The sequence below is a fragment of the Lynx rufus genome, unplaced genomic scaffold (genome assembly GCF_022079265.1).
Source record: "Lynx rufus isolate CCGP_SWC_20201006 ecotype Redwood Valley unplaced genomic scaffold, mLynRuf1.p SCAF_14, whole genome shotgun sequence".
In the NCBI taxonomy this organism is placed as follows: Eukaryota; Metazoa; Chordata; class Mammalia; order Carnivora; family Felidae; genus Lynx; species Lynx rufus.
Window position 1 is genome coordinate 31,671,435 of NW_025814828.1, and position 14,226 is coordinate 31,685,660.

The 14,226-nt window shown below is 44.5% G+C and overlaps 1 protein-coding gene across 1 annotated transcript in view; it reads left to right on the plus strand.

Annotated features, from left to right (window-relative positions):
• The window catches only part of CFAP47 (cilia and flagella associated protein 47), a 544,467-nt gene that overhangs the window by 410,121 nt on the left and 120,120 nt on the right, over window positions 1-14,226 (plus strand). The window contains exons 54-55 of the mRNA XM_047075775.1: window positions 12,296-12,471; window positions 13,092-13,199. Of these exons, the coding sequence (XP_046931731.1) occupies window positions 12,296-12,471; window positions 13,092-13,199 (284 nt within the window). The remainder of the gene's footprint in view (window positions 1-12,295; window positions 12,472-13,091; window positions 13,200-14,226) is intronic.

Consider the following 14,226-nt stretch of genomic DNA (forward strand, 5'->3'; position numbering starts at 1 on the left):
GCCCACTTCAGATCTTCTGTCTCCCTCTCTCTCTGCCCCTCCCTCCCCTCTCAAAAATAAAAACATTAAAAGATTTTTAAAAAATAAAATGTTAAAAAAAATGTTATTTTTTTGAGAGAGAGAGCACAAGTAGAGGAAAGGCAGAGAGAGGGAGGAGAGAGAGAGAATCCCAAGCAGGCTCTGCACTGTCAACTGTCAGTTGCAGGGCTCAAATCTACAAACCATGACATCATGACCTGAGCCAAAGTTGGATGTTTAACCAACTGAGCCACCCAGGCGCCCTAGAGATACAGCACTGTTAATTGGAAACTTAAAGCTTTTTACCATAATGAAACATTTATTTCTATTGAGTCTATTGCTGGTTTTGAGACGACCCCAGAGAATTCAATTATAGGCTTTCTCTAGAGATTGTAGTGCTTCTTAGTGCCAGTAGTTCAAAGCAATTAATGATTCCTTTCTGTAAGGCTGCTCAATTGTGAGGGGGTGTCCAGACCTACTGTGTAAGAGGGAAGTGATCGAGTAGTGATATTTGCCATGTTACAGCAAATACTCGGTGCCCAGGAAGAGACAAGCCACATGCACTCGGGGAATCAGGAAAGACTGTTTATTGCGCACTGGTGCTCACCCAGCAGAATCACCTCCAAAGCCTGAACCCCAAACCTTGGTATCAGCCGGCCTCCTTTTATGGCTAGGATGGTAGGGGGTTGAGAGACAAAAGAAAAAGGGGGGGGGGAACTTATCAGTGGTGCTACTCAGGTAGTTGGTGGAGGCAGGAGGCAAGCAAGATTACAGAAGCCAAAAGCATGCAAGGGGAGTATCCGGCCTTGGACATCTGGCTGGTACCTCTTATCTTGCTTTTACCAGCTTTTCTTCTCATTCTTCCCTCTTAATTCTCAAGCTACTGTGGCAGACTTAGAGAAAAATCCGTTTGTGGGCGTCAGGGAACCCTTTGCTGCCATGGGAAGAGGGGCGAAGACGCTTCTGGCTTCTTCCTGCTGCACAGGGATGTTGAAGGGAGCGGTGAGGCAGCTAGGGTTCTTTGTAATTCAAAGGAGAGTAGCAACAGCTAGAATGGTCCAACTGGAGCATCATTTGGAGTTTTATAGCTTCTAGGCAAGAGGAAACAAGCCTGGTTAGCATATTAAGAATACAAGGACCAAACAGGAGGGCTATGGAAAGCATTAGGAGAGGACCAGCTAAGGGGAAGAGCCAGGATGCCCGATTCCATATGTTGCTCCAAGAGTTCCATGAATCTGCAAGTTCCTGTCTTCATTTGTTGACTTGCTCCCTTAACTGCTGGGCCATATCTCAGACTATCCCTGATTGGTTGACATAGAAACAACATTCTTCATTTAGGAAGAGACATAGTCCTCTTCTTTCAGCAGTAAGCAGGTCCAGCCTTCTTCTGTTTTGTAAGACTACCACTGCTAGGGAGTCTACTTGGTCTTGTAAAACCATCAGAGATTTGGTAACCTGTTCTATGTCATCTGTTAGGTCCTTGGATAATTCATGATAATAAGTGGTTGAGGAGATTATTCCTCCTATTCCAGTGCCCACCTCTGCCGTTATTCCTAAGGCAATTAGCAGCTGTATGACTTGAATGGTTCTTCTGGACTGAGTATATGCTGCGAAGAGTACTGTAAGAGACTGGTTGTTGGGTACAATATTTATCTGAGGAGTGATGAAGGCTGGGGTGCAGATGCCCATCCAATTGGCTGGTAGACACAGGTAGGCATCCGACCCACATACAAAGAGAAGCCCTGGGAGGGGTCGACACCAGGGTTGGGTTATAGGAAGATGACTGAATTTCTGACAGTCAAGAGTCTGGTTGCATTTGCCAATGGTCAGATTGCCAACTGGCTCTTTTCCAATTTTGTTTGTCAGGCACCTGGGAGCTGTTTGGGACAGTTCGACTCCCATTAGTACAGGCCTCACCATGTGGGGGTGTGGGTCTTTAGTTAACAGGGTAACATTTACAGTTGCCTGTGTTGTCGGAGTAGCTGTGTAATGGGGGGTTCCTGTGGACAAGCAGAGCCAACAGGCTTGGCCAGGCTGGGATTGGTATCATTGAGGAGGCAATGTGTAGTGTTGAACATTTGATCTAGATGGGGATCTAAGACAAGTTGGTCTGATTTATGTTCAGTCGGAGGTTGAAGGGTCAGGTCAGAAGTGACCCAGCAGTCATGGGGAACATCAGGGCAGGTTGGATCAGGCAGTCCCCAGTAGTGTGTGTGTGTGTTTTTAAATTTTTCCCATCCAATAAGTTTTCCATTTCTGGTATGGGGGGGGTGACCCTCTTGGTATCATAATATCTATTCGGCATGCGGGGGTACACAGTGGCACAGGGGTATGGTGTTAGTGTCGTTTTATCTCTGCAGACCGGAGGAGCAGGAATTGACACAGAGGGGAGGGGTTGGAGCAAGAGTCGGGAAGGGCACATGGGGAGAAATGGCCTCTTTAGGAGGCCGAGTGGGGTAGCAGGCAGTGCAACCCCGAAGTTTGTCCCTCATGAAGACAGTAGATGGGGTTCAACGGTTAGAAGCATAGAGTGACTCTTTGTGCCTTTAGGGCACAAGGGCAAATGATAACTCATGCATTTGCATGGTGGGAATGAGAAGACTCCTCTTGAACAAGTTAGGAACAGGAGTATGTGTAGCAGGGACAGGAGATAGGGCGATCCCATCTTGGGGTAGGAGACGGTTATAAAGGCAGAGAACAACATGCAGAGGAAGACATCAATCATAACTCAGATAATATACATCTAAAGAGAATAAGGCATCCTGACACTAGTAAGTAGAGGAAGGCTAACAAGAGTTTGTGACTGAGGCGCCAGTCTGCAGGAGTAACTTGGGTCAGCCCTACAGCAAAGAGTTTGGCAACAAGTATGCAAAGAGAAATAGGTAGGGGATGGCGATGAAATCTGAGAGAAAATGATTTGTTATAATTTATTTAAGTTGCTTGGTGATTTCCTCAAGCTTCTGGTTACAGAGAGTTCTCAGGTGTTGGCTGCAGGCTGCTTTTCGGTTGCTGTCTTCTTAAGGGTGATCTGTAGAGCATTGTTCTGGTTAGCAGTTACTTTCCATTTCAAGTGGTTGTCAGGTGACAGGTGGTGAAGCCTTTACTTGAGAATGGTGGATCCAGGCAATAAGTCCTGCAACCTGGAGAGCTGTGGGCATAGTTAGCACAACTAAATAAGGTCCCTTCCAGGTAGGTTTAAGTGGTCTAGTCTTTTATCCAAACCTGATCCCCAGGTTTGTGGGGGTATACACTTATTCCTAGGGAAATAAGTATCCTGTCTCTCACCCATCTAATGTATCTCAAGTACAGTTTTCCCTAGTCCTTGGAGTTGTTTTTGTGTTTCTAAATTCCCTAGCTCTGTCAGGTCCCCCTTGAATTTGACTAGTGGAGGGAGTCTTCCATATAGGATCTCAAATGGGGAGAATCCTATTTTTGCCTGGGGTGTACAGCATATTCAGAGAAGAGCTAGGGGTAGTATATCTGTCCAGGGCAAGTTAGTTTCCTGACATAGTTTTGCCATGGCTGATTTAAGGGTCCGGTTCATACATTCCACTTTCCCTGAACTCTGGGTCCGGTAGGCTGTGTGTACGTTCCACTGGATACCTAGGGTTTTGGCTACTTGTTATACCACCTTGGCCACAAAAGCTGGGCCTATGGTTAATTGCATTCCATGTCTGGGAATGAGATCCCTTAGCAAGGCCTTGGTTATTTCTCTTGCCTTTTCAGTGCGTGTGGGATAGGCTTCAACTCAGCCCAAAAATGTGCAGATGATTACTAAAAGATATTTGTATCCTTACTGAGTCTCATTTCGGTAAAATCTACCTCTAAACCTTTGAAGCATGCCGAAGCATGCATGACCACAGTGTTGGATTCCCATGGGCCCAGTGGGGCCTTGTTTGGCATTATTTTGAGCACAGAGGAGGCAGTGTTGAGAGAGGCACAGAGGGATGGGAGTTGAGCAATTACAGAGTAACGGCTAATAAGGTTTCAAGGGCAGTTTTTCCTAGGTGGGTGAGCTCATGCTGTTGGAGAACCCCCTGGTGGGCTAGCTGCTCCCGTACATAGACTCTTTGGTCTGGAAGTACCCACCATCTGTCTTCTGTCTGGCCTCCTTTTTCTGCTGTGCTGTGCCTGTTTTGTTTCTTGGATTGTGTACTTTGGGGAAGTTGGCAGTTCCAGGGCCAGCATGATTTTTGAGGGTGTTGTCTGTTTTCCCGCTGCTTGTTTAGCTGTGATGTCAGCTCATCGGTTATCTTCTGACAGAGTCCTTTCCTCTTTGGTGTCCCTTGCATTGGATGACTGCTACCTCCCTCGGATCCCAGACTGCCCTTAATAGTTTTAGGATTTCTTCCCGATTTTTTATTTCTCTTCCTCATGCGCTCACAAGTCCTCTCTCCTTGTATAGAGCCCCTTGTACATGTAGAGTGGCAAAGGCATAGCTCAAGTCAGTGTATATGTTGGCCTGTTTGTCTTTACTGAGTTCCAGTGCTCTTATTAGGGCCCACAGTTCTGCTCTTTGGGCTGACCATTGTCGTCCTATGGAAGGGCCTTTGCTTCTATGACCTCAAAATCAGAGACTATTGCAAAACCACTATATCTTTTGCCTTCATTGATGAAGCTGTTACTGTTGGTATACAGGATGAAGTCAGAATTTCGTAAGGGCCTGTCTGATAGGTCTGGTCAGCTGGAAGAGACTTCATCAAGTACTTCTAGACAATCATGCTCTGAGGGCCCTGTCGCTGCAGGCAAGAAAGCGGCAGGGCTTAGGGTTTTTATGGCTTCCAATCTTATTCATGGGTTCTCACGTAGCAATCCCTCATATTGTATCATCCGAGCATGCGTTACCCAGTGTTGCCCTCTGGCATCCATCAAGGCAATGACAGAATGGGGAACCTTAAGGTTTAGGTTTTGCCCCAACGTGTTTGTCTGCTTTCTTGGTTAAAAGTGTGGTGGCTGCCAGGGTCCTCAGACAAGGTGACCATCCTGCCACAACTGAGTTAATCTGCTTTGAAAGGTATGCCACTGGTCTTTGCCAAGGCCCACATTCCTGGGTGAGAACCCCCAGAGCCACCCCATTCTTCTCATGTATGAACAGGTTGAAATCTTATGATATATCTGGGAGTCCCAAGAGCAGTGCCTCTGTGAGTTTTGTTTTTATACTTTTGAATGCCTTTTCTTGATTAGGGCCCCAGAAAAGGGGTGCTCTCTCTTCCCCCTTTAGTGCTTTGTATAGAGGTCTGGCCAACTCTGAGAACCCTGGGATCCATATTGGACAGAATCTTGCTGCTCCCAGTAACTCTTGGATCTGCCAGCAGATAGTGGGAACCGGAATGGCACAGACTGCCTGTTTCCCTTTGGCTCCCAGCATCTGTTTGCCTTAGGTAATTTTGAAGCCCAAATATTGAACTTCCTCTTGGCAGATCTGTGCCTTTTTCTTTGACACCTGGTATCCCGCCTCTGCTAATAGCCTGAGTAGGGCTCTGGTTCCCTCCCAGCACTGGGTCTGCTTGGGACTGGCTAGCAAGAGATTGTCCATATACTGGAAGAGGGCACATGCTAGGTTCCATCTTGGAAACCTGGCTGAATCAGATGCTAGTGCCCCACTGAATAAGGTTGGTGAATTTTTGAATCCTTGTGGCAGTCTAGTCCAAGTGAATTGTTCCTTTGCCCATGTGGTAGGGTTTTCCCACTCAAAAGCAAATACGGGTTGGCTGTTAGGCTCTAGTTGGAGACAGAAGAAGGTGTCCTTTAAATCTAGGCATGTGAACCATTCTGCTTCAGAGGGTATGAGTTTTAGTAGAGTGTATGGGTTAGGCAATGCTGAATGCAACATGAAGGCTGCTTCATTAATGGCTCTCAGGTCTTGTACACGGCAGTAATCATTTGTCCCAGGCTTTTTCACGGGCAGCAGGGGAATATTCCATGGGGACTGGCATCATTTTAGAAGTCCCCATTTGAGTAGCCTGTCCAAGTGTGTCTGGATCCCCAGGCGTGCCTCCTGTGGGATCATATATTGGTGTATTTTGACAGGTTCAGCCCCAGGCTTTAGGTCAATTAATATCGGGGGGGATGGTTTTTTGCCAGACCAGGGAGTTTCCTTCTGCCCAAACTGAAGGGAATTCAGCTTCTAGCTCGGGGGCCACAGTTGGCTCCCCGGGAGGGTAAGTATATAATTTCCATTTTTCTTCCCATTAAATCGTCAGGGACAAAAGCATGGGTTGAGCCTTTTCTTTTAGGCGCAATTGTGTCTGTCTGTTTGAGGAGAAGGTTATCTGCACCCAACTTGGCTAAGAGGTCTCTACCTAACAGTGAGACCAGGCAGTCAGGTAGGTACAGGAATTCATGCACTACTTGGTGACGCCCCAGCTGGCATTGTCGGAGACCACAACATGGCCTTTGGGTTTACACCTCTGTGCTCCTACGATGGTGACTTCTCGACCCAACAGAGGTGCCACTTTGCATGTCACCACAGAGTGTTCGGCCCCAGTGTCCACCATGAAGTCTATTGTTTGGCCCTCACCTTCATTTTGACCATGGGCTCATAGGGGCCTAGTTGGATAGAACCTGGTCTTTCCTTATCAGAGTCCACTCCTGCCAGTCCATTCAGGTCAGCCTCAGGTGGTCCTGGCTGGTAGTGGCTGGGTGGAGCAGAAGTGTTTGGTCTCCCTTTTTGGCATTTGGGGCGTTCGTTTTTCCAGTGTCCAAATTCTTTGCAGTTGGCACATTGATCCCATCCCAGTGGCGCCCTTCTTCTTTGTTCTTGCATCCCTCGTGGTTTCCGTGGGGGCCCTTCCGGAGGGGGTGGTCACCTCAAGGCGGCAGCCAGGAGAGCTGCCTTTTGTTTCATTCTTCAGTCTGCCTCCTTTCTGGCAGCTTGATCCTAGTTTACAAAAATGTTGTTGGCGATTCCCAATAATTTTGTGGCATTTTTTCCATCAAATCCTTCCAATTTTTGGAGCTTCTGTCTAATGTCACTTTGGGCCCGTCCCACAAAGGCAGCATTGACCATGCACTGATTTTCAGGGGCTTCTGGGTCAAATGCAGTGTAAACTCTGAAGGCTTCACATAATCTTTCATAGAAATCAGCCAGATTCTCTTCTGGCTTTTGTAAGACCTCAGATACCTTTGCCATGTTGGTGGGCTTTTTGGCCCCTGATTTTATTCCCTGGAGGAAGGTGAGTCAGTATTTTTCTAGTCTGGCCCTTCCCATTTGTGTGTTGGGGTCCCAGTGGGGCTCTTCTTCGGGCATAGCCTCCCATACCCAAGCCTCAATATCTAGATTCCCATCTCGTACCTGAATCTGGAGCCATTTTCTGGCTTTGGGGACAATTTGTCAGTGCTTTTCCGTGTTGAAAAGGGTAAGAAGAAGCTGTTTGCAGCTGACCCAAGCAGGGCGGTGAGTCTGGATTATGGATTCTAGGAGATCTGTCATCACCTGTGGCTTCTCAGAGTAGGGCGGCGTGTGGTGTTTCCAACTGAGGAAGTCAGTAGTAGAGAACGGTTGGTAGTAGAAAAACAATCCCCCCTATTGTAAGGTCCCATTGGGGCCTATTCTCTGGTGGCCCCCAGTCTCCCACAATGCCATCTGCATTGCCATTGGGGGCTTTGGACCCTGAGCCACGGACCTAAGGCATCTTCCTACCAGTTGAGGTGTCCCCGGTTGGGGTGGTCTGACTGCTGGCAGAGCCGAGACCAATGGGGGTGGATTATCAGGCAGGGGAGGTTCCCCTTCCTTGATTGATGGGGCGCTGGGGGCATATGGTGGTGGAAATGGAGGGACTTCTGAATTTTCCTGGAGGATGGAGGGCAGAATTTTCTGCTATGAGGTCTTCTTCTTGGCCTGTGCCACTAAGACCCTACATTGTCCCTTACTATTAACATCAAGCCAGACCCAAGTAGGCTTGACTTGGGCTATTTCCAGCCACTGATCCATATATAGGAATTGATCTGGGTGGCCAAGGTCTCCACTAACTACTTTATAAACAGCTCAGATTGTGGGGACATCTCAGGTGCCTGCAGGGGACCAACCTACACCAGACATGGGCCATTCTAATTCACAGAGAGTGTGTAACTTCCTGGGGGTCAATCTGACCCCATAGTCACCTGAAAATCCCTTTTTAAAATTCTTAATCATACATTCCAAAACAGTTGGTTTTGAGGAATTTTCCCCCATCCTGGTATTCTAGATAAATCCTTCCCAATGTACAGTGTTGCAGGACAAACACAAGGGAAGATGTCACTTCGTCTGCCTGGCCACTCCCCTCACGGGGATTTAGATGCCTCTTAGCATTGGCAGGTCAGTATAAACCCCTGACTCGGATGAGGCCTCTGTGAACCTGATTCTGCCTTGAACTGTATGAGGTCATCGCGGAATTGCAGGGTAGGACCCACTCAGGCTCCGTAGCTGAGACCGTGGAGCACGGGCACTCACGCACACATTCACACAGATTGCAGACTTCCACCCAGGACTTCCCTGTGCTATGCAGAGACTGTGTCACCTGGGAGGTGATCAAGCTCCCCTTCTGCCTCTAGGGCGGGCCTGAACTCGGTCCTGGGTCCCTGGGGACACTTACCAGGTCCGATGTCCCATCCAGGCAGAATTTTCTGATTCCCCCTGGAGTCCATCCGAGTGCAGTGGGGGCGGACTATGGCCAGCCCAGCAAGGGTCAGAGTCCAGTGAAGTCACCAGCGGTGCGCCTTCTTTTCTGTCACAGGGGCCCTCGAAGAGTGGCCTGTCTGCTGGCCACCGACAACGGTGGCTCAAGGGGCTAGTGCAGCTGTTGGCTTCCCAGCCAATGCTCCAAAATGTTACAGCAAGTACACCACGCCCAGGAAGAGACAAGCCACACGCACTCGGGGAATCAGGAAAGACTGTTCATTGTGCACCGGTGCCAGCCCAGTGGAGTCACCTCCAAAGACTGAGTCCCAAACCTTGGCATTGGCTGGCCTCCTTTTATGGCTGGGATGGGAGGGGGTCCAAGAGAAAAAAGAAAAAGGGGAGGGGGCATTTATCAATGGTGCTACTTGGGTAGTTGGTGGAGGCAGGAGGCGAACAAGGTTACAGAAGCCAAGAGCATGCAAGGGGAGTATCCGGCCTTGGACATCTGGCTGGTACCTCTTATCTTGCTTTTACCAGCTTTTCTTCTCAGCCATGGACGTATCAAAGAGGAACTGTTACACAAATGCCCCAGAGCTGCATCCTCATTTTCATCTCTTGAGATTTGGCCAAGTGCAGAAGGTCCTAACACATTTGTAACACTAGGGCATGCTTCTGTTACATGGCTTGTAGTTCACAGAGATCACACTAGATTGAAAGTGGTTTTGTTTTACTTTGAGCTCAAAGTTTATATGTGATAAGACATGAAACAATTTGGTATTCCAGTACTTCCTTCCTCTTTAGAGCAGAGGTTTTATTGTATAGATCTCAAAACATGAGTGGGTCAAAATGAGCATTATTATTATTATTATTATTATTATTATTATTTCTTTTTTTAATAGAATAGAGTAGGGGGCACCTGGGTAGCTCAGTCATTAAGTGCCTCACTTCAGCTCAGGTCATGATCTCGCGATCTGTGGGTTTGAGCCCAGCATTAGGCTCTGTGCTGACAACTCAGAGCCTGAAGCCTGTTTGAGATTCTTTGTCTCCTTCTCTTTCTGCCCCTCCCCTGCTCATGCTCTCTTTTTCCCTCAAAATTAAACATTAAATTTTTTTTAATTAAAAAATTTTAAAAATTACATAATAAAGAAATAGAATAAAAGAAAATAGAAAGTATCAGAAAATGTCATGTGTGGGAAGAGTAAGGAATGTTTTGTGAATCTTTTTTTTCAGTGGTACGTGTATGTGGGCCGGGTTGTGATGTAAAATTAATTCCTTGAGGTTGTGGTGAAAACATTTTGAAAATCACTTTTTACTTTTATGAAGAAGAAGCTATGGCATTACTATAGACTGACACCGATCATCTCTAAGAAATATCTGAGTAATAGACCAGGACAAATGTCTAGTCCAACGTTGTCTCATTTTAGTTTTCTGTCTAAAGACCTGGGCAAAGTTTCTAGGCCAATATATGGTTGTTGGTATTTGTTATCCTGGTCATATGGTTTAGTTGTTGATCTGTTTGACCCTTAGAAACTTCCTAGAAGGCTAAATTCTATAACAGTCTCATGAAATTATAAACTTTGTGACATAATGTCATTATTGGGTTTTTTGCATTTTATATTTTTACTTTTCCTTCTTTATGATTATGAACATTGATTATTTTAATATAGCAATTTAAACGCCCATATATTTTAGAATCCATGATTCTAATATCTTCTGAAACTATTGGCAGTGGCCATTTTCCATTGCATGTATAATTAAATCTGATTTGTAATAAATGATATCCCATGGGGCGCCTGTGTGGCTCAGTCAGTTAAGCGTCTGACTTGGGCTCAGGTCATGATCTAGCAGTTCGTGGGTTCGAGCCCCACATCGGGCTCTGTGCTGACAGCTTGGAGCCTGCAGCCTGCTTTGGATTCTGTGTCTCCCTCTCTCTCTGCTCGTCCCCTGCTCATGCTCTGTCTCTCTCTATCTCTCAAAAATGAATAAATGTTAAAAAAAAATTTTTTAAATGATATCCCAATTCAGTTGTAAATTTGTATATATTCTTGTTTTTCATCTTTCCTTACCAGATGTTCACCATACTAAATGCTATTTCTATTCCCCCCAAATGTTACATTTATCCACTCATTTATTTATATATTGGTAATCAAGCAAATGTTCATTCCTTGGATGAAGCTGTAATGTCTATCTTAAAGATATGTTTTGTGAATAACTCTCTCCCCATCACCACCTGTACCTACCAGCTTAACCTCAAGGTTGTTTTTGTCACTCTTTAATTTGATAAGTTTCAAAATACCTCCAAGTCCTAAAGTACATCCATTACCACGCTTTGAATTATGAATGAAATGTCCAACATTCTCTATTTCATTAGGGTAAGGCATTTTAGACAACTGGTCTTTGCTTAAGATTGAGATATGTCCTGCCTGCTAATCACCTTTAACACTTTTGTTTCAATTAATGGTCTTTAAAGTCATGGAGATCACGGCTGTAATGGGATGAAATATAAGTCATTAGCCAGAAAAGTCCAGCATGGGGATCAAGAACTTGGAACGTAAAGAGTGCCTTCCAGGGCTGAGTAGATGTAGCTAGGGGGCAGGACAGGAAAAACCAGAATAGAAGGAAGGAATCTAAACAAGAAGATAGTTTGTATTATCAGCATAATTTGTCTTCTTAGTTCAGATTTTCCCTAGTACTCAATGCTGATGTTACAGATTGTATCCTCTGAATCAATAGGACTTTTTGGAAATACATATTTTCTGGGCACCTGGGTGGCTAAGTCGCTTGAGCGTCTTGACTTTGGCTCCAGTCACGATCCCTCAGTTCATGAGTTCGAGCCCCATGTTGGGTTCTGTGCTGACAGTTCACAGCCTGGAGCCTGCTTTGGATTCTGTGTCTCCCTCTCTCTCTGCCCCTCCCCCGCCCTCTCAAAAATAAACTTTAAAAATTTTTCAAAAAAACAAATACATTTTTTCTCTCTTTCTAAAAAGAGGTGGGGGAGCGCCTGGGTGGCTCAGTTAGTTAAGTGTCCAACTTTTGATTTCGGCTCAGGCCATGATCTCAGTCGTGAGATCCAGCTCTGTGTGGGGCTCCATGCTGAGCCTGGAGGCTGCTTATGATTCGGTCTCTCTCTGAAAGAAAGAAAGAAAGAAAGAAAGAAAGAAAGAAAGAAAGAAAGAAAAAAAAAGAAAAAGAAAAAGAAAAAGAAAAAAAGAAAAGATATATTTTCAGGCCCCATGCCAGAGCTACTGAATCAGAATCTTTCGGGTAGGGGACCAGTTATCTATGTTTTAGCAACCTCTGCAGAGGATTCTTATGCATGCTAAAGTTTGAGTACCACAGCTAGGGGAAACATTGACAAATGGACCTCGTGGTAATAATGGTATTGAAGAAAACTGTATTTTAGAAGTAATTTTACACTTTCCTGAGCATTTAGCTAGATGGATGTCTTGGAGTATTTGTTGTTGAAAAAAAAATAATAATGTAACCATTTGCCAAAACTAGTCAAGGAAAACATATAAGAGATTAAAGGTGAGTGAGATATATTCAATAGTAGATCAAGCAGAAAAATGAAACAAATGGCCTTTTGTTGTGTGAAAATTTTCATTACATTTGCTTTTGTAGAATACTAATTCAGTGCTGACACTAAGAGCTGATTATATATTTGTTCTGTAATTCTAGGAGAGCATTTGCATTGAAATACCTCTCTCTAATCCAAAAAAGAGAATTATTCACTTAGATGTGCAGTTATCAAATGCTGCTCTTAATGGACTCAAGAAACTTCAGCTGTATCCACTAGAATGTACTAAGTATGTGGCACGGTATTCTCCAGCAACTCCGGGCTGTAGAGATGAAAGGTATGGTGGGAGTGTAGCATTATATTTTATTGTCGATCCTCTGAAATTAAGCCTTCAAAATTATTTTAAGTGACTTGTTCAAGTCTCCTCATATAAAAGATGACAGAGCTGCGATGCCAGCCCGGTTTTATTGATTTTTTATTTAGTTAGTTTTTTTTCTGGTTCTACTTGTAGACAGTCACAGGTTCTGTCTCTGTTTCCCCCAAAGGTGAGCACACGCAGACTATAAGGGAAGCTCTCCAGAGTTGCATGTCACTTGGTAGCCTTCGCATGAAAATATACATGCGTTCTATTCAACAAACTAAGTTGGCTTTAATCACAGAAAGCAGGACTTCGCTTGTTACAGCTCTTGCAAGACATTTGAATTCATTAAACATTTTTCATTCATTCAACAGGCATTTATTAAACAGATATTAATGATGACACTGTTTTTCTGAATAATAAAGTGATTTTCTCACCAAAAATGAAAAAATTTTAATATATCTACAACAAGAGTAGAATTTGTCACAGAACAGTTGTCAAATATTGTACTTGAAACCACCTATTTAGGATTTTTGTCTGCCAGGTTTATGACACAAACTAAAGTCACTGACAAGATTTTGTGTGTTTTTCTCCACCAGCATTGTTTTTCAACCTAATGTGGCTCTGGAGTTTTGGTATTTACTGAGATTAACTACTGAATTACCAAAACCAACCACAATACCAGAAGTACAATGTGACCTTGGCAAGTAAGTTCCATTTAATAGATAAAATTATTTCATGTAAAGAAAAAAGTTTTTCTAAAAGAATATTGTTATAATCCACCTGATCTTTTTTGATAAGACATAAATATATTTTCAGTCATTGATTTTCTTTTCCAGGGAAGGTTTGATATTGAAACTACCCCATGGAAAACTTATGTGAAAGAAAAACAAATCAGGGCTTAGTATAGAGAGGCCTTTATTCAAAATGATTATTGCAAGGGAAAGAAAGGAACTATTGAAATAGTTGGAGAATGCTGATCTCAGAAATCTGCAAGCATCTCACAATCAAACAGTAAAAGATAAAGGTGGGACAAGAAGAGTTAAGCAGAGTCTTTGGAGGGAAAACTGGACATAGAAAGGAAAATGACTGGTGGGGACAGATAGGAAAAGGAGCAATGCTGTGGTAAGCCAATTCCCAGGAGAAGCAGAGAAAGGAGGCATGTTGCACTTTTTTTGTACTTGCTCAGGCTTGGGAACAAGCAGAGCTCAGGGGCCTTTGGGAAAGATAGAAGGCCGACTGAAGTTTGGTCAAAGCAAAGCAGAGGGTAAGTAGTGGGCAGTGGAGAATACTTGGTCACTTGGCTAATAGTGCATGCCCTTGAGATATGACCATTTATATTTACATAGTTGAGTTCCTATTACGTGTCTGGCACCAGTTTCGATGCTGGTACATAGGGGTAACCAAGTCACTATTCCTGCCTTTAAAGAGTATGCACACTAGTGGGCAAATCAGTACCTGTTTGTTAATTTCTCTCCCTTAGTACACCAGAAGAATGTTGATTTCTCCCAGTGCCAGATCTGTTAGCCAAATAAATCTGTAGCAAGTGATTTGTTGAGGAAGTGATCTCAGTGAGAAAAATCAGTAAGAGAATATGGGAAGCAGGATAAGAAAAGGGAGGAAGTACGCAAGCTCATGATTGCAGGTACAGTCCCAGACTTTATCTGATCCTGCAGACAGCTCTGGAGCATAAATGACATCTCAGAGTTTGTCCTGATGCCAAGATGCTGAGCT